Source organism: Pollachius pollachius (assembly GCF_949987615.1).
Source record: "Pollachius pollachius genome assembly, chromosome: 5".
NCBI lineage: Eukaryota > Metazoa > Chordata > Actinopteri > Gadiformes > Gadidae > Pollachius > Pollachius pollachius.
The window spans coordinates 7,890,721-7,910,390 of NC_136938.1; the positions used below are offsets into that span (position 1 = coordinate 7,890,721).

A 19,670-nucleotide genomic window follows, 5' to 3' on the forward strand; every position below is an offset into this window, starting at 1 on the left:
AACCAACTCCCCGATATGGCCACTAGATGCAAGGTCTATAATACAAGGAGTGTCTGGGACACAAAAATGAGTAGTCATTTGGACCGACCTGGTGAAGTTGTAAATCTGCTGGACATTCAGGCTCCCTGTGTGGCTGCTACTCAGTGCCATGGCGATGAGAATACAGTAGTTGACAGGTGGGCGTGGCCAGCCGCCTATCTTCAGGGATTTTTTGTCCTAAAAAAAGTGGTCCTTTGATTATGTTCCTCTGCAAAATGGTATATTTAAATAGTCATTTCATTTTAAAACAAATGCTTTAATCACAGGAATTCTTGGGCAATAATATGATAAACATAATTAAAAAAAAGGATTAAATTGTTTTGCCTGAAAGGTTACATTGACAAAGATCCCCTCGTTGCCAGTGGTCATACAAAAAGTAATATCTTGGAGTAGTGCCATTTGATTAAGTCCAGTCAATTTTCACTGGAAATACATAGGCCTACAGCAAATACATAAGAGGTCCACAGCTAATATTCAACAAGAGTAGCCTAAAGCAAACTTCAACCTCTTTAACAAGAAAATTTGTAAAAACATTACCATAACTGAAAACATTTTGTTCAACAACCCATTTCTCACTTTTGCGATCCGTGCCTTTCGTCGGCTTGGCACCTTCGTCGGCTTGGTACCAGGTCAAGAGCCAAACATACAGAACAAAAACATTACAATTGATAGGGAGGTGCAAAAAGCCTGCATGGGTTAGGAATGATTCTATACGAGAGACATCTGTTACTGTAATAATCCGTTAGCCCTTATGTATTTACATACGCTCTGAAATAAAATTTGATAGAAACAACCAGTGAGTGAGTACCATGAAGCTGGTGGTGGATGAGGAAGCGTGCGCGCATCGCGCACGGCAGGAGGGAGCCGCAGCCGATGAAGTGCAGAGCGCGATGTGATCAGGGCGTTCGGGGGCATGTCGGGGCGTTTTCAGTTCTACAGGGACGTTGACAACTGAAGGTACATGTACTGATCGTTTCATGTATTTAATTGGGCAGGCCAAGTTGGGATTCACCATCAGCCACAGGTTTGACTTCACGAAGGATTCTGCAATGGTAAGAAGTAGTATGAATAAGTGAGGGCTGGTTGGTGCTCTCGGTTCATGGTCAGGGTACCCAACGAGCTCACCTGATTTCTGATCATGGACATATTTGTTTTTCCTGCGGGATATCCTTGCATAATGCCACTGGACGAGGTATTGGTCGTTCAGCTTCTCATCTGTCAGCAATAATGACATCAAATCAATAGATCAATCAAATAAGCAATTTAAATATTCATATTCACATAACAAGTTTGCAGATGCTTTAAAAAAAACTTCAAAAAAAACTTACAATAAGTCCATTAGTCAGAAGAAAGAAACAACAGTAGCCTAGCTGTCAGAACATTAAGGATGTTCAGAGAAACAAGTGCCCAAGCACCATCAACTGTTAAGGTTAACCCATTCCCCGTATGGAACAAAGATAGCCAAGATCTAGGTCGTAGATTTGCGTGGGGACTTAAAGACGTGTCCCCACCAATGTGAAATGACGACTGAAGTGTCCCCACCAATATTCAGGTTGAAACTAAAAAAAAAAAAGCGCCTCATGCAGTACACAAAGGGTAGGAAAGTTCCTCTGCTTCTTTCTCGTATATCGCACCATCCCTCCCCTTCTTCGTTTAATGCGCCTGCATCCCTTCTCTCCCATGATAGTCAGCAGCTCGCGGTGTGTGTGTGCGCGCACGTGCGTGCGTGCGTCCAAGCACAGGGTACATCCAAGCACACAAATAATTTAAATACATTTTGACAGTTATGCCCTTCTCAAACGTGCTAATAAAAAATGAGGCAGTTAAGTTCTTAATTATTTTCTCATAGTGGCCATTAGGATACAATGCATAAAACTCATTAAATACAACACCACACACAAAATACACTGTGTGGACATATTTATACCTCCCAGCTTAAACATCTCTCTCGCTCGCTCTCTTCATCTTACACACACACACACACACACACACACACACACACACACACACACACACACCTCAAAGAATAAGTGGTAGTGTCTACAGCAAAGCTCAGACCAAACCTACGCCCTTGGCCAAGATACTACACAATGCCAAGTACTATTTTTAAGTTCCAGGACGTGCAACAAGCAATAAGTGTGTAAGACTTTTAGGAGAATAAGGGAGGGGAAGGGGCGGGAAGAGATGAGGCTATGCAGAGTCCAAGTGAACTCTGAAGAAGCGAGTCGAGTCTCTTGCCGAGGCTGGTGAGCGTCTCTGCACTCCTGACATCGACAGGGAGCTCGTTCCACCATTGTGGTGCCAAAACAGCGAAGAGGTGTGAATTTGCTGTGCGGCATTTGCTTGCTGGAGCTGGGTCGTGCAGTCTGACTAACGCTTGGGATGTAGGCCAGGGCAATTCCATTGACCGCCTGCCTACTGGTCTACATGTGTACAGGTGACATGGGAGAATTATGGAAGGCTGAACACAGGTTAGACCGCGGAGGATGCAGGGAGTCCCGCCAGGAGCGAGTCGCAGTGGTCGAGGCGGGAGATGACGACGAGCGCTTGGACCAGGAGCCGAGCCGATTTCCTCAGGCTATCTTTTGAACTTGTAAATAGTTAATCGCGTTTTTAGCCTACACTCAGATGTCGCCATAGACATCCTTATATGGGAGTGGCTTGAATCAAAAATAAAAACATTCGGAGCATGCTAATTATTCTAAAGAGGTTCACTCTCCGTGCGTAGTCCCGCCTACTCCAATGAACCAAGAAAGCGGTTTGCACAGGCAAGACCGTGAAATTGCCAATTGTGCTTGGCAGTGTAAAAATGCCTACCGTCATAACATAAGGCCATCTTACCTTGAAAAAACTGATCTGTTGTGGTAGTCAACTTCATCTCCTCATCCATGTCCCAGTCAGTCAAACCTGTAGAGCAGTGGAGCTCGAAGAAGCGACTGCTGTTTTGAAATTGTAAAGTCATTTTAAATGTACACGTTTTGGTCAGTTTGGTCAGATCAGAGTTTTTGTCGAGTTATAGGCCTATATATTGTAGCTTATCAACTCTTACTCCCGGAGTGGCAGCATTCATTAAATGCTATTTGTAATGAACACAGATGTGTGGTATTGAAGAGCAAGACTAACCACAGGTGTTACTAGGTTTGGGTTGATTGGACCAATTAAGACTGCTCAATCGTATACCTGGCTGAAGACGTGCATTATTTCCAGTGTTCCCACACAGTACTTAAAGATTAGGTCTACTTATGCAATCGGAAACTGCTGAGAGGATTTTTTTTCCCACCGGTCTGTTCTGATAATTATTTATACCACTGGAGAACCAAACTCTTCATGACGGCTGCAATTGTCAGCAGCATCCAAGAAGTTGAAATGCAGAGCTGTTGGTGCCAAAAAACAGCCTGTTCAGATTGATACGAGGACAATGACAGTTTATTGGTTGTCACTTTTACAGTTCACATTTCACAAAACAGACACTCAACTGATAAAGCAGCAATAAATCATTTGAACAAAAAGAAAATAAATCGTAACATTCATTTTGAAATATGTATATATATTGTATAATTTTACATATAATCTTTCCAAGGGGAGAATTGAATAGAGATCCAAGATATACGCCCATTCATTTATTGGACATAATTCACACGTGACATTTTCCCCATAGCACACATTAATATAGAAGTTGTACTTAAGCTTTTTTGAGCCAATATATCCACTTTCAAACATATTTTCTTTCATAACCAATGCAGTAAATTACACAGAAAACAGTTGATTCACCCTTTTTTTATAATCATGACTTAGGAAACACTACACAAACATCATTATCCATAGCTCAATCTAAACCCACTCTGATGAACAATGTATCCTACATGCTATCAGGACGGTAGATGGCTAAATACTGACAAAGACAGACCAACCAAACATAAACAAAAATAAATAAACAAGGTTTTTTTACAACTTCAGGGAAGGTGATGCAGGGAACATCAAACATTTTCCAATGTGTTGCTGTGGACCTCCTATAACACCATGGAATGAGAGAGAAATACAGGCCAAGAGAAAACTGAAATGCAGAGGGGTAGCACAATGGCATGGACTTGGGGGTGTATGGTGTGCATGTGTGTGTGGATGTGTCTGTGTGCGTGTGCTTGTATGAAAGAGAGAGAGAGAGAGAGTGAGAATGCGTTACACACTGGGAAGGGGGGGGGACTAGAAGATGGGTATGTAGTTGTCGATTTTGGCACGGTGCCGCTGGGCGATGCACTCGGCGATCCAGACGATGTTTCGACACTCCTGTTCCTTCAGCTTCACGTATGCGTAGAAGACGCTGAAGTGGAACTGGTTGAGGAAGGCCAGCTTGTTCAGCTTCACCTGCAGGCGAGGAGGGTTAGCAGCGTTTAGTGTTCACACTCTAATGTAGCAGTGGAGAGAATCGGAAGCATTGGTGTTCAACTCATTTCCTACAGATTTGGAAAGGAAAGCATTCTTGATTAAAAATGTTACAACAGTTCATCACAGCGAGGTGGCCAAAGTCTCCTAGTTCTGTGTGTGTGTGTGTGTGTGTGTGTGTGTGTGTGTGTGTGTGTGTGTGTGTGTGTGTGTGTGTGTGTGTGTGTGTGTGTGTGTGTGTGTGCTCACTTCGTGCTCAAAGAAACGATCCTCCAGTGTCTTGTCTCCAGGGTTACTGCCAGCTCCTTCAAAGAGGAGTTTATATTCCTAAAAATGGGCAAAGACAGAATGGTTTGAGGGCGGAAAGGAATGCATGCAGCCCAACACTGCTGGAAACAAAAGAGGAGATGAGAGTAGAAACAGTTTTCTACTGTTGGCCAGGTTTGTTAAAAGCTTATGTCGGGAGCAATGTTCCCTCTTATCCTTTCCGTGACGCAATCAAAATCTGAGCAAGAACTCTTAAGGTGCGTTACCAGGGGTGAGTGTGATTAGCCGTTACTTCCTCTTCTGATATTACAAGTGGGCGTGTCCACCTAGATGTATTACAGATAGATGAGCAACGTTTGCTGCAGTCCACTGGGTAGGCTGGTAGACTGATCTATCCAGCACACACCAAGGTAGCCACTTCTGATGTCAAAAGAGGCAGATTTTCCAAACAGCTTGTAGCAGCTATTCACACCCACACCTGGTGGCATGACATGAGTCCTTTAAATGTTTGAATGACTAAACATTTTGCAGCTGTATGTTAGGGCTGTATGATTCATCAAATTTTGATCTTGATTTCGATTTTAGCTTCAAACGATCACAAAACTAATATAATCGAGGTTCGATTATTTTATTTTTTTTATTCAGTAAATGTTTTATAGAAAGTGCAGAAGAGCTGGATACATATCTGCACATTATTTGAGATTTGAACATTTTCTTTGTGACCATTTTGTGTAATTTTTTAAGGCTCAGTTACAAAGTGTTTTTTGGGAGAGAGATGCTGAATAAATACATCATGTTTTCAAACTAAATTATAATCGTTTGAATAACTGTGATTTCAATACTGACCAAAATAATCTGGATTATGATTTTTTCCATAATCGAGCAGCCCTACTGTACGTGTTTCAAGAGTACGTGCGCAACTGAGAGGAAACAGGGGCGGGTGCATTGACTCACCGGGTAGAAGTCGGCTACAGCTTTGACCTGCTCGTAGTCGTCAGCCCGGGCCAGCTGCGCCAGCCCCTCTGGGTACAGTTTGCCGCAGTGAGGAAAGAGCTTGGCCCGGTCCTCCTTGGACAGCTCTGTGCCGAAAGAGTTGATGGTGATGATGAAGGCTCTGCGGTCCGCCTCAAACTAGAGCCAAGGTAGACAAGAGAGGATAAGTACAAATATTTCATACACACTCACCATAATATATCACATGTAAATTATCATGGAAGAAGACCTATGACTAATTTTGAGACCTACACTTTTATGATGAAATAATCACATGACACGTTGACAACACAGAAGGCTAAGGCTATTGCGGTTAGCGGTTTATCAATGGTAAGGCTGCGCGTTTAATCCAATTTTGATCGCGATTTCGATTTTAGCAAACGATCACAAAACTAGTATGATCAAGTTTTATTTATTTTTAATTCTTTTTATAAATGTTTTATAGAAAGTACAGAACAGCTAGATACATATCTGTACATTATTTGATCTTTGAACATGTTCTTTTTGACCATTTTGTGTTTTTTTAAGGCGAAATTTCAAAGTTCTCAGTTACGAAGTGTTTTTTTGGGAGAGACAGGCTGAATAAATACATCATGTTTTCAAACTCAAAAATAATTGTTTGAATAATCGTGATTTTAATATTGACCAATATAATCGTGATTATGATTTTTCCCATAATCTAGCAGCCCTAATCAATGGTAACCGCGACAACATTAGTCTCCACTCACAATTTTCTACCTTTATAGTCTCTATACTGACCATCAATCAATCAATCCCTGATGTTGTCGATATTCACCGTTCTTACTGACCGTGTATACAATACATCACAAGGAAGTCTGGCTAAAATAAATGATCACTTTTTTTAATAAATATATTGCTTTGGCTCCAAAATTTGCTGAAATCAGGCATTTTTCATTTCTCTACCATACCATTTATTAATCCTTCCCAAACTTCACGTTTAGACGCTAAATTGTTTCTTTCATCCCGTACGGCAGTTTTATGACGGGAACCGTTATAAAACCTATAACACACACGCATACACACAAAACATTGCTCACCAGACTGGTTCTATGGACAATCTCACCTCTAAGATCGGACACATGGTATCTGCTGTGGTTCCTCCCAGGTTTGAGCAGAACTTGTAGAAAGCCTCGAGATAAGCCTAGGAAACGGATAATATATTTTAAACCCCAACATTACATAATGCTGTATTCGTTTCCCTTTTTTGGCCTCTGTTCCGATATTACCTTGTAGAGTGTGTTTCGAATGATTTCAATGTTCATCTCATCCAAGTCCTGCTCGGATATACAGTCCTGGAAGAAGGCAGCTGAAGACAAAATAAAATATTAATTTATATAAATACTCTTCTTTTTCATCTTTATTACCTTTTAACAAATGATGTCAAGCATGGAGATGGCGCAAAACTTTCCAAGTGGCTTTTACATTTAGGTGCTTGGCAAAGAATAGAACAAAAAATTCTCACTGTATTTGGGGGACATTTGTGTGTGAGTCCTACCTAGAGGCGTGTCCACGAGAATGGCATTGTAAAGTTCAGCAGGTGTCTGAGCAATATTGACTGCCTCCATCTGCTCAAAGCTGCCCAGCGGGTGGCATTTGGGCACGAGCTCAGAGATGGCTCGCTGGTGCAAAGTACCCGTGATCAACAGGATCACATTGTCAATCATGTAGCTGTAACTGGAGGCAATGATGAGAGAAGAAGGGGATCAATACAGTGTCTGCTTAAGATTCATGTGTGACAGTGACATAGTGAAGTGTGACATGCATAAAGAGACTAAATCACTGTTTCCCCTGCATGTATCCAGCAGTGGCGCCACCGCTGGATTACAAATGCGACTGCACTAGCCATGCAAAAAATATTTAAATCTATATTTGTCTGTCTGTCTGTCTATCTCATACAAATCTGTTAAGTGTTCTGAAGTGATGGATCTCTTCACTGACCAATTTACAGAAGGTTGCTCATACAGGACAAACTATGATTTTTTTAAGCGAAAGCCAGCAAATACGAAAGTGTATTTGCACTAACATTAATGGCAAAACAATGTAGCTCTTGCGCACTGTATCTTGGGTAACACTATTATAATAAAGTTCAGTCAGAAGTAATTTATAAGCCATTCGTTAATGGCAGCCATTGGTTAATTAATTATTGACAAAATAATATAGATTTGTATATGATTAATAAGTGCTATGTTAAAGTGCCTCTATTTCACCACCAGGAGTGATGTTTGTTAGCCATTGCAAACCATCACAAAAAAGATCCTCTGGTGACATCACAAGTGGGTGTGTCCAGTCGGATGTATGATGGCTAGATCAGTCTACCAGTTAGTACAGTCAACTGGATAGGCTGGTAAGCTGAGCACTTATTAAGAATTTGTGATTATGGGTGATCATTTACTATATACTTCAATCAATTATTTATGACTGAAAGTTAATATAAAGTGTTACCATTTCATGTTATATTGTTATACCATCGTAGGAGAACATTTCTGTACCAGAGCCCTACTGTTATCAGTTTTAACATTAAACTATACCCTACTATCTGCTTGCAAACATTAGCCCCGCCCCCATGCACATCAGCACCGTGCATAGGCACATCAGCACCTTGCACATCAGCACCGTGCACAGGGGCACATCAGCACCGCGCACACGTACATCAGCACCGCGCACATCAGCACCGTGCGCAGGGGCACATCAGCACCGCGCACACGCACATCAGCACCGCGCACATCAGCACCGTGCACAGGGGCACATCAGCACCGCGCACACGCACATCAGCACCGCGCACATCAGCGCTGCGCACGCAAACAAAGTCTTGTGAACTGGACGCTTACGTGATAAAGTCCATGAAGCTAGCCAGAGGCTCATAGGACTGGTTCCTCATGTGACGAAACTCTACCACCATCTTCTCTTTCAGTTTGTCATCAATGACGGACACAGTGAGAGGAGAGGCCTCATTGGCCAGGAAGCTCCCATAGTCAGTGCTCTGCAGGTGGAGCTTCAGATCTGTTAAATACAATACAAAGACATGGTGCATTGATATATGCACGGTGTGGGCCATCTTGTAAGGAACTATTTAATCTATTTTAATGTCAATGTCATGGAAAACTGTCAGAAGCAGAAATGAATTGTTAATAGTTATGCGGGAAGGATGAATCATTGAACATGACATATATTTTCAGTGATGGGTCATCTACTTCTCATTTCCAACGTACAACCCGATCAAGGCTAAAACAGGCCAGTCTGCAGTTGCTTCAATGAAGTACGCAAAACATTTACATTGACATTAAATATAAATAAATGCTTGGATAACGTTTAATATGCTTGCATGGGACAACACGGTAATAACTACAGCTTGAGGCAGCAATGGCTTTAACAGGAAGAAACACGACAGTCTCAGGTTTGGTCATATGACACAAATGGACCTGTGCTAACGCAAACGTTATTACTCCAAATAACTCATCTAAAAAAGGGGAGATAACCAATCTAATGTCTTCAATCTAAAATCAGCAACACTATTAAACGTATCAGCAGGGCAGTTGTGATCGGGTCCTTGATCAGCAGATCTGATCACATGAATTACAGCTGGGAGCTAGCGGTAGCGTTAGCTCATGACGGTCAGTCCTTAGCCTTCCTTTAACTCACCTTCAAGGGTCTCGCACTGGACGAGGTTCAAATAGTCTCCCTGAGAGAGGATGCCGGCCTTGAATCCCCTCACCAGTCCCTCCAGATAACCGTTGTCCACGTTAAAATACAGCTCCGAGAACGGCATTTTGACGGGGTTTCGCCGAAAGAGCAGAAGAGAAGTATCTTCGTGACAGATCACAGGGCTGGAGCTGCGAGGGCCCGGATGTGGACGTCAGGTGACCAGATCATGTGACCTGTCATCTGACTTCTACTGTACAGAGGTACACTAGAAGAAATCATTTAAATATGCTAAAACACTATTGATTGCTTGCTTATCATAATCATTTAAATATTCCAAAACACTCATATTATTTATTTTTATTTGTGTTGTACTTCTTGTTTTTTTGTCTTGCTCCGTGTGCGCTCTCATGAATCTGTAAAGTGACCTTGAGTGTGAGAAAGAAAGAGATGGTTTACTTTATGTATTAGGCTAGAGGTGGTTAACTTTAGGTATTAGTTGGAGATGGTAAACTTTAGACTATCATGGTCGTTGAAAGGCTAATCTATGGAGACCCGAGGCGTCCTTGTGTCATAAAACCACCATAATAAGGATGCTATAAACCTAAATTTAATTGTCCTGTATCCTGGCAGCCAGGTTAAATAGGCTACGGGGATGCTTTCCAAAATAAGGAATTATTGTGTTAACATATCGACAAAACACAATATAAAAACAAATTTTGTTAAATTTGTATTATGCTACCAATATTACTTCAGTAAAAATATATTGCCAAACTTGTGTTCGGATAAATGTATACAGGCCTATGCACAGAGTTTAAAAAGCTAACACCAAAGCAAATAAATTATTACAGAACAAAACAGCAGTATATCAATTAACAAATACATATTTTTAGTTCTAGATTGTCACTCACAAGAATATATTTTTTTATTTTATTTTGGTCAATTTACCTAGAGTAAGGTGATTTGTAGTTTGGCAAACCCTACATAAACAAAATTTGATCATATCAGACTTGATGATGGTGGGGAAGCCCATTGGTTTACTATGATATGTGTCTAAAACACTCTCAAGGTCATTACCCGAATAGTGAATGGCTCAATGCTTTTTTTTTCTTCAGAATTCATCTTGGGATTTTTAGTTGGCCAAATTAAAAAATGCACACCATTTTTAGAGGACTCAAGAGAGTTGTACTGTAAAATCCCAACATCAATATACCGTGACCTAGGCCACTAAAACTTTTGCCAAGTCTCCCATGAGAAACGCTGATGCCATTTCAAACACAGCGATATCTTCTCATAATAAAAAATACTTGCAAGATGAATTACTAAACAAGGACACAAAAAACATTACTACCAGAGCTTGAGCCACATCCTGTGTGATAGGCACGAGACTTTACCCGCTGTCTAGAACTATGTGTTCATGTGAAAGCTACAACTTTTTCCATTTGAAAAAACTATTTGAAAAATCATTCTTTAATCGGCAACAATTCCTTAAACAGAGTCAGCCGGGGACAAACACCAAGAAACAGGGACTGTCCCAAGTAAAAACGGGGTAGCCTCATCACATTACACCTAAAGGGATATCATTGATATAAAAAGTATGAAAGCCCAACATTGGCCAATATATAGCAATAGGCAGTGCTACAGATTAAACAAAGCCCACAGTTTAAAATGTAATTTATACAATTAATACATTTATACTAGTAGGCCTACCACTGCCTTCCATGGATGTCTTGCAGAAAAACTTATATTAGGTGATCTATTTTGAATGTAAGCAGTGTTCTGCTGTGTGACACAAGGGCATGCACTATCTTTAACAGATTGAAGGATCCAGGCCATGCAGATTTGCACTCAAATCCAATTCCTGCAGCCTGACAATGCCTGTGTTCATGCTTTTAAGGCAATGAATAGATTTTAATTAACTCATTTTCCTCTTCTGGACATTTCACATAACCCCTTGGTACTCCAGGTACCATCAGATGGATGGACGAAACCGGATTTACATTAAGAACAGGAACCATGAGTGCCCTTTTAAAGACGTCATTCATTTGGTTCTGTGAAAACACAATATATTTGCTGGAAAATCAAAGGGCCTGAGATTAATACATGTCTATTAATGTTCCGGATGTTTTGATTTGCTCTTATCAGTCATTGATGAATATTATATAACCTGAATGAATCCAAACCCTCCTCACTGTGCCTGTTCCACTGTGTTCCCTGAAATGTAACAGGGCCATAGAAAACAATTAGGATAACAATTTAGATGTATGGCCTCTTCATCAGATGTCTTCTTCTAGTGAACCGTGACTCACAGAGTGCACCTGGAATATTTCTCCTATTCCATTGGCATCATATAAATATGATAATACAAGCACTTTACGCATAATGCTGGCTGAGAATTAATAGGCAGTGGTTCTTAAGGATCACTGTCAAGGCGTATATGGACTAAGTCATCGACTTTCCTTAAGCTTTAGCTAAAATAAAATAAAATAAAATGTTAAACATTATGCACATATAGGCAAGAGTCTTATTACAGTTGTCAAGCTGTAGTAGTAGTGCTGGCAACAAAATCTTAATTTATCATTGATTACGTCACAGATATTAGGCCTATTTTTTTCAGTCTTGCCTTTGGCCCTGGGCTGTTGGGTGGCTGGGGTGGGAGGGTGTGGGTAAGATGGTGACACCAACTCCCTCCCCTTGTAGCTGGTCATGTGGATGTCGCCTCGCTCCCTGGGGTACTTCCATATAAAGAGGCCCACTGCAACTCTAGCCCAGGACCGGACTGGATCACGTAGACCGGAGCATTACAGGTGAGTGACTTTCTCTATCTCTTCACTTCTGTGTCCTTCGCTATTCTTTCTTGTCTACTCTTTTCTTTCCATGCCCTGTTGATCTTGCGCTGTTCATTTCACACTTATAGGGTTAGGCTAACCCTTTATATTCAAGCGTTTATCGATTGTTTTTACATCAGATTAGTCATTCATGATGTGTAGCAAAAACTGTATAATAATGTAAAAAGCATGTTATAATGATAGTTCAATTCAGAATTTGCTCCACCTTTGTGTATAACATGGAGAGTGAATAAAGAGAAATAAAGCACAAACATTACAACATAGTACACAAAGTATATTCTGTATCCAATCGAAGGTCATTGTTGCTGTTGTTGCATTTTATTCACCCGTTCTTATTACACATTGTTATACATTTTGACATGAGAGACTTGAACACTTCAATGATGCATCTGTAGGCCGACTATTTGAGTATTTGATTCATTTGCAACTTGCGGTTCATTGATTTCCAAAGCTAAATGCAAAGTATGCAGTCAAATGCTGTGTTTTTTTGCTTGACAGCTGTGTTTTAAGGATCAACTTGCTTTCCAGAGATAAGAGACACCATGCATTCTGTGATGAAATGCTGGTGGGCCTTTAGCATCCTCCATCTAACTAATGGCGTGATCCATGGGGACATGCCATTAGACGGTGGCCCACCAGGTCACAGGAGGCTGGAGCCCTCCTATATTTCAGAGATCGGTCAGTGGCTCATCTTTAATGTTATTTTGAATTCCAGTCCATGTAATTACATTTAGATGTCAAATTGCATGCCCCACCCCTCAACAAAACATTACATTAGATACTTTATTTTTTATTACATTCATTGTTCTGAGAAGTTCTCCATTTTGTTATATTATGCAGTTAGAATTAGGATACTAATAAAAAGTATTTTTTGTAAATTGGAACTTTGTCAGACTTATTAAATTCATGAAAATGAACAGTCTGCCACTATTTGATAAAGCTGTGACTAAGCTGCTGGCTAAACATTTGGTTTCAAACATTTTGGTTTGATGATTATATTTTCTTTTAGTTTTATTTATTAATTTGAATAATGAATACTCGTGCCAATAAATTATAACAGGGTGGATAGAAGGAAAACAAAAAAAGTGTTTTGATCATAACATATAGCTTATTTTATATAATGTCTTACCCACTTCCAGGTAAGACTCAGCCCTCCAGGGTAGACTCTGATATCCTTGAAGCAGACACTGTGGAACAGTTGATGATCGATGCCCAATCTTATGATGAGGTGAGATATTTTGCATTGCTTGATTCTCTGGCACCAACCATCTGGCCTCACTATTCTGCTTTCCACTGCAATGATACATCTATTTCCCTTAGACATTGGGGTTATTGCATGCATGCAAGCTGGATGGAAAAATCCAATGCCTGTGATACTGTTTGTTTTGTAATAGTACCTGAGCTTGATGGAAGCAAAAATGCCCCAAACCCGAACTTCATTCATTGCAATCGATGGTTTTAGTAAACCACCTGTTCCTTTGCAACACAATGAAGTGGTCTCTCAGTTAGATGTGAAAGAACACCAAAAAAATAAGATAAATATATCTATCTATATAAGCAGGACAATGAATGAACGATTTTTAAGATGCAGAACAAATTGCTTGGAATTCAACAAAAATATCGTGTTTTTTTTGTTTTGTTTGCATCCGGGGATTGCAGGACACCTCCCAGGAGATGGCAGAAGCCTTGCAGCTCCAGAGCAGGACCATGCGCTCCCCTCGCCGCTGTGTCCCCCACCAGCAGTCTTGCCTGGGCCACCAGCTGCCGTGCTGCGACCCCTGCGACACATGTTACTGCCGCTTCTTCAACGCTATTTGCTACTGCCGCCGCGTGGGTCAGTCCTGCAGCCACAGGCGCACCTAGCCCCCACCTTGCTCCCAAGGCTGCCAAAACAAACGAGAAGCAACCGGCCGGTGCATGGAAATCCAAAGTATAGCGTTCTACCACCATTCCCTCATGTGAACAAAGAAACACACACAGGGACTGTTTTGTGAACAACATCAGCCTTTTCTTAATTCTTCATTGTTGTGGTATGTTTTATGTTATACTTGATATGACAGGTATTTGAATGAGTCATGATGAGGTAAAATATCATTTTAAATATAGAGCAATCCTTTCAATCTCACAAGGCAAAGTAAAATAAGACACACAGGAAACGGCCATAAACAATGGGGCAAACCATGATGAAGTACATTTTTAAAGCTAAAGCCTATTATCACTAATCCATATGAAAACATGGTAATTATAATGAGGCAATAGGCATAGGTACTTTCTAAATCCCCAGGGTGGGTAAATAGATACTAAATGTGAAATATAATTTTAGTAATTTCAATCATTTTAAGAAAATATGTAAATATTCAGTTCTATGGTAATTATAGATTATTTAATAATCTATTATACGTATATAATTGCTATGTACCTCAGTGAATGACATATTTTATAAGGTTATGTTTTGGAATGTACCCTCCTTAAGTGGCCGAAGTTAATTCATGTATAGTTTTCTTAGAATGTCTGTTGAAACAATGTGAAAATAAAGCAAAGAAAATATAAATTAACAATTTAGTCCAATAATTGCAAACTATGTTATTCTTAAAGTCCAAATGATTATTAATAGGTATTTGTAACTAAAAAATGTCACATGCACAAAAGTTCATCAACTTTAAGTGTGAATGTGAGTCTAATAAGCCTGAGATAAAAGCAGCAATCTGATCAGCCGTCAGTCACAATAATCCAGTTTGAGTCACACTATGGGACTGTGGGAATTTATAACAATCAAGCTCTTGTTTAATGACACTTGTTGCCAGCCAGCTGACTGAATCCTTGGATTTACTGCTGCCAGAAAAAAACCGCACCGTTAACTGCTGTTAATGGATATTTGGAAGAGGACATCTGTCCTCAGTAGATCATCTTGTTCTAAAACAAAGTCACAAATAAACAACAACTGTTGCCTGAGTGTCTAGGCAGATAACAATGTCCCCCAGGCTTTTTAGAGACATCCTGTCAAACAAATTGGCCGTTCTTGATTAAGTGGAAACCAAGGCATTACAAGGGGAAATACAAGGGAAATTGTTGGGGAATAGAATATGGTACATGGTGTTTCTGATTTGTAAAATGAGTTACTGAAATCTGATATTTTACTAGGCTTAGGTTTGATTCTGGTACTCATTAATACAGATAGTTTAAAAGGATGGAAGTGTTTAGCTGCTTCAGCCGTGTATAAACACACACACACACAAAAAAAGATACAGTTATCGGAGCTGATGAACACTATTGGAAAATAATGGATGTCATTGGCTCGCCGACTGCCCAATCCAGAACCTACGTACACTGAGAGAGGGAGTTAGTTGAACAAAAATCATGGTTTATTTAAATCTCTAAAGAGCCACGTCAGAAATTAACATGGGGTCTTAGCAAACCGGCCAAATCCTTTAATTCTAGATTTGGACCATGATCAATCCATTGCACTATGTGACCCAGTACATCACTTTTCATCTGAAAATAGAGGTTTTAGGGTTTGGTTTTCATTTCAAGAAAGACTCTGCTTTATTTCTTATCCCTAGTCAAATGTTAGGAAATGTGAAAATAACTATCTCAATCAGTCCAGCCCTCGATTCTACTGGGTTGGCATTGTATCTGTTAAGCAAAAACCGCTTTAGCTCCAAGAGAGAAATTAGGGTAAAATAAACCATTCCGCCCTCTCAGAGGTAAAGCTATTTAAGCAATTGCCCTTCTCTCTTTGTGAAAAGTGAATCTAAATCCCCTAAAAATGTATCTTTATGTTTAATGGTTGATGGTTACGAGTTGCATGCACAGTTTGCACCGGTGCATAGTTTTATTGTTTGAATGTGTTTAATGATATGGAAACATTCAAGATATGGATGCATTTTTAGGAAAGGAATCAAATGAAATTGCAATTGTGAAAAGGAAAATGCATTAATTTTTAATGCATTACGATGCATTAAGATATGCCAAAAGTACTGGCTGATAGCAAGAGAGGCTTGCCCATTGCATCACAATGATCTGTAATACCCAATACTCACACAAATAACCAAATAGTGTCATTAGGAAACAGAAACTATTGAGACATCAAGTGTTGCTATCGCTTATTTTATTGACCATACACAGGAAACTGTAGACTGTGGATGACGGTGGAGGGATATTTAGTTGGCAGCGATGGTCTGGTCCACCCATGCGCGGAGCTCGGTGACCCGGGCGTACACACCGGGCATGCTGGGGCTACAGACTCCACTGCCCCAGGACACGATGCCAACCAGGGTCCAAGAGCCAGCCTTCTGGCACACCAGGGGGCCACCAGAGTCACCCTGTAATAGGACAAAATAAATCGTATTAATATAGAAGACAATTGAACCAAGGGAAACAAATCATCCTTGTTTTGTCGTTTACCCTTTCATAACTTGGCATTAACTCAATGCAATAAACACAAGTGTATGTGTAGTAAAAAAAAAAAAAAGGAAAAGCTGTTCAATGTTATATTTAGGATGCTCTTTGCATTACAGTTCCCACTGGTCAGAGGCCAACCCTGAGTGAACCATGAGCGGCTCTGAGTGCGTCGGTGTGTGGGTTCAGCTCACCATGCATGAGGAGGCACCAGCAGCTCCAGCGCAGATCATCAGGCTGGAGATCTTGTTGCCCCAGAACTTCTTGCACTGCTCGTTGGTCAGAAGGGGCAGAGCAGCCTGCTGCAGCAGGGCGGGGGTGTCGGCAGCTGAAACCAGTGGTTGAATTGTCAGAAGGTCAGATTGAAGACAACAACCTAAGGTGAGATGGTTTGAATCGGCTGAACAACAATGACACACAGAATGTACATGTTTCTGCCCTCCCCTTGATGAAAGTAATAATAAAATAATAATACATTTCATTTATATTGCCCTTTTCATCCGAAGATCTCAAAGGGGTGAAGATTATGAGAAAGAAGAGAGATTGAAGCGTCAATATATCTCTGAATGAGGTAGTATATCGTGACTGAGTATAATGGCCCACTGATGAAAGGGCGTGCAGTAATATGAATACTAGGGACTTGGTGTTGCTTTGGATCTTTGGGAAAAATCCCCTCTAATCACCAACGGTGCCGTTAGAGAGAACGTTACAGCAATCTTCAAGATTGACAATTTATGATAATACTTTTTTTATGGTGTGAAGGAAATGAGGGGTAATAACTCAACAACAGCTCTCTGCTATAAATCTGTTATGATGTGTGCTAATGCCCTTGAAATGTTTTTGAAAGTGCAAAGTCACTATTCTTTTGTTCAAAATATGAATTGGCGTCATAGGATTTTGAATACAAGGCGGCAACACAAGTAACATCTGAGGTGTTTTTCCATACCATTGTAGCGGGTCAGGCCCCAGCCAGAGGTCACACACTTCATGCCGCCCTCAAAGACATCCCCAGTTTCAGCCAGGCACACGGGGGACACGCGCATGTTCAGGGTGGCGGGGGTGGCCAGCTTGACCAGCAGGATGTCGTTGTTGATGGTGAAGCCGTTGTAACGGGGATGCTTGAACACCTAGGAGAGGAGGAGTCCAATGATAATTCGTTAAGCCCTCAGACTGTTCATTATATGGTCTTAGCATCCGTGCCTTCGCCCATTGGTTTTGGCTGTGATTCTGACGGCCTTTTACAGATAGCACCATTGTTTGAGATTTTAGCTACCAGCAGAAACAATTCATATTTAAACACACAGTATTTTAACTCAAAAATGAAGTTGTCGATGTAAAAAGTTATACTGTCTTAGTTTGCTTGCTGATTGTTGGATGTTTTTTTTTGATCCACTATTTTAGTCCAGATTTTAGCAATTTTCTGGCACATTTATCTGATTATATAATCCAATTTCCTGCATTGCTCTGCAAAAGTATAGCTAAGTGGTCTTGTGTGGCATTGTGGGGAGGATTACCTGTCCGACAGCCATGACCTGGATGTCCTCAGCTTTGGAGGAGCGGTCGTGCTCTCCCAGCACCACACGGTGGTAGCTCCTGACAGGAATCAATGAATAGACAATATTTAAAATGAGAAAAAAAGTATTTCCCAACCCCATAATAAGCCAAAGTCTCAAACAACAACACCTTCTAAAACAATTGCACAGTCGCAATGGTTGGATTTTCATTTAGTAATTAGATTGAAACCCTCTTTACTTTTCTTAGGATACTTCTACATTTACTTCACATTATTTTACATGCAATGTGTTGCGGCAGTTGAACTCACTTGACATTGCAGTGGGCAGCGGTCACAACCCAGTTCTCATTGATCAGAGAGCCTCCGCAGAAGTGGAAGCCAGTTTGGTCCTAGCATACAGACAATCACATTCTCTAACCACCGAGTTGAGATTTCTACTGAGCACTCTCACAGCCTTCTGACATGTCATGTCTGTGTAATGGAGGTGTTGCTGTATGCTTACCTGCAGGGACACCTGCCACGACCAGGAGTGGGGAACAGCCTCCTCTCCGTTGACAATACGGGAGTAACCAGTGATTACTGGGGAGATGGCTGGAGTGCCACAGCCTAACAACACACACACACACACGCTTGAGTGACTGGAGTATGACATCTTTGTATGACACCATAGTATGACACATTATGTTTGAATAAATAACATAGATTAGGTAACATACTTTTTTAAATGTTAAGGTTCACTTTTTAAACCTGCGTCTCTACCATCCTTCATGAGTTAATAGAGGAGTCGAGAGCAGACTTACCATAGGCTGCGCCGAAGAAGGCCAGGCAGGACAGAATCAACAGGGAGTTCATGTTTTCAGTTTGTTGTGTGGAAGGTCTCTGCCCCTCTTTTATACCCCGAGAACAATACTCCCACCCCTCTTTCTGTACCAGCGGACCCACACCTGCCGGACATCTGTTTTTTCCTACACATATTTGTTCAGAGTTCACCTGTACTCCGCGTGGCCTCTCCCCTTACCCACACACCCCTCTTATGCAATTTTTCTTATGTTTGTACGTCCTGGCACCTAATGTATACACTTATTTTATGTTTGTACATCCTTGCACTTAAAAATAGTACTTCTTATCTTTTTTTGTATACAGATAATGGGTTAGCCTAACAATTGTCAGTGCTTGTTACTTGGCTCTATGAACCTCCTTACTGCAGCAACAGCGATATATTGTTGCTTGTCTTTCTTCGGACAGATGTACTTATTGTAATTCGCTAAGCATGAAAGTGTCTCTGAATGGAAATGGAAATGGAGGACAAAGATAAGGGCTGACAAAAAAGGAGTGAAGAGAGGATATTTTTCATAATTTATATGCAGTATATTTATATGTTGCAAGGATGTAGGAAATACAATAAAACAATCATAAATGGTAGAAAGTCTATTCAAATATTCTCAAAATAATACCATTACAAATGTATAATGCTAGTTGGGAGGGACTCATATTTACAATAATTTTGTCTTACCATAGAACCATAGTAAATGCATAATTCCTAAGATTATATAAAAACACACTCTATATAA

The 19,670-nt window shown here is 40.6% G+C and overlaps 2 protein-coding genes across 2 annotated transcripts; both read right to left on the reverse strand.

Moving 5' to 3' along the window:
• Window positions 1–3,447: 3,447 nt before the first annotated feature.
• On the reverse strand, window positions 3,448–9,529 carry atp6v0d1 (ATPase H+ transporting V0 subunit d1). The gene is made up of 8 exons (XM_079737133.1): window positions 9,340–9,529; window positions 8,529–8,700; window positions 7,196–7,374; window positions 6,927–7,006; window positions 6,764–6,841; window positions 5,641–5,817; window positions 4,669–4,746; window positions 3,448–4,401 (listed from the first exon to the last, which is right to left on the reverse strand). Exons 1-8 carry the CDS (start codon window positions 9,464–9,466, stop codon window positions 4,240–4,242), a joined length of 1,053 nt encoding a protein of 350 aa, XP_079593259.1. The 5' UTR covers window positions 9,467–9,529; the 3' UTR covers window positions 3,448–4,239.
• A 6,819-nt stretch (window positions 9,530–16,348) lies between these two features.
• LOC307076302 (chymotrypsin A) lies at window positions 16,349–18,951 on the reverse strand (the record flags this gene model as incomplete). Its single annotated transcript, XM_079737239.1, has 7 exons — window positions 16,349–16,510; window positions 16,781–16,914; window positions 17,533–17,713; window positions 18,101–18,179; window positions 18,409–18,488; window positions 18,602–18,705; window positions 18,900–18,951. The coding sequence occupies 7 exons, from the start codon at window positions 18,949–18,951 to the stop codon at window positions 16,349–16,351; spliced, it is 792 nt and encodes a 263-aa protein (XP_079593365.1).
• Between the last annotated feature and the right edge of the window lie 719 nt (window positions 18,952–19,670).

Excerpts from the sequence above, each read along its gene's own strand:
- atp6v0d1 (XM_079737133.1), bottom strand. The coding sequence starts at position 9,466 with ATGCCGTTCTCGGAGCTGTATTTTAACGTGGACAACGGTTATCTGGAG. Across the intron at positions 4,747-5,640 it reads CTGTAGCCGACTTCTACCCG|GAATATAAACTCCTCTTTGA; the intron begins GTGAGTCAATGC and ends GCCCATTTTTAG. Across the intron at positions 4,402-4,668 it reads ATCGTTTCTTTGAGCACGAA|GTGAAGCTGAACAAGCTGGC; the intron begins GTGAGCACACAC and ends CCTCGCCTGCAG.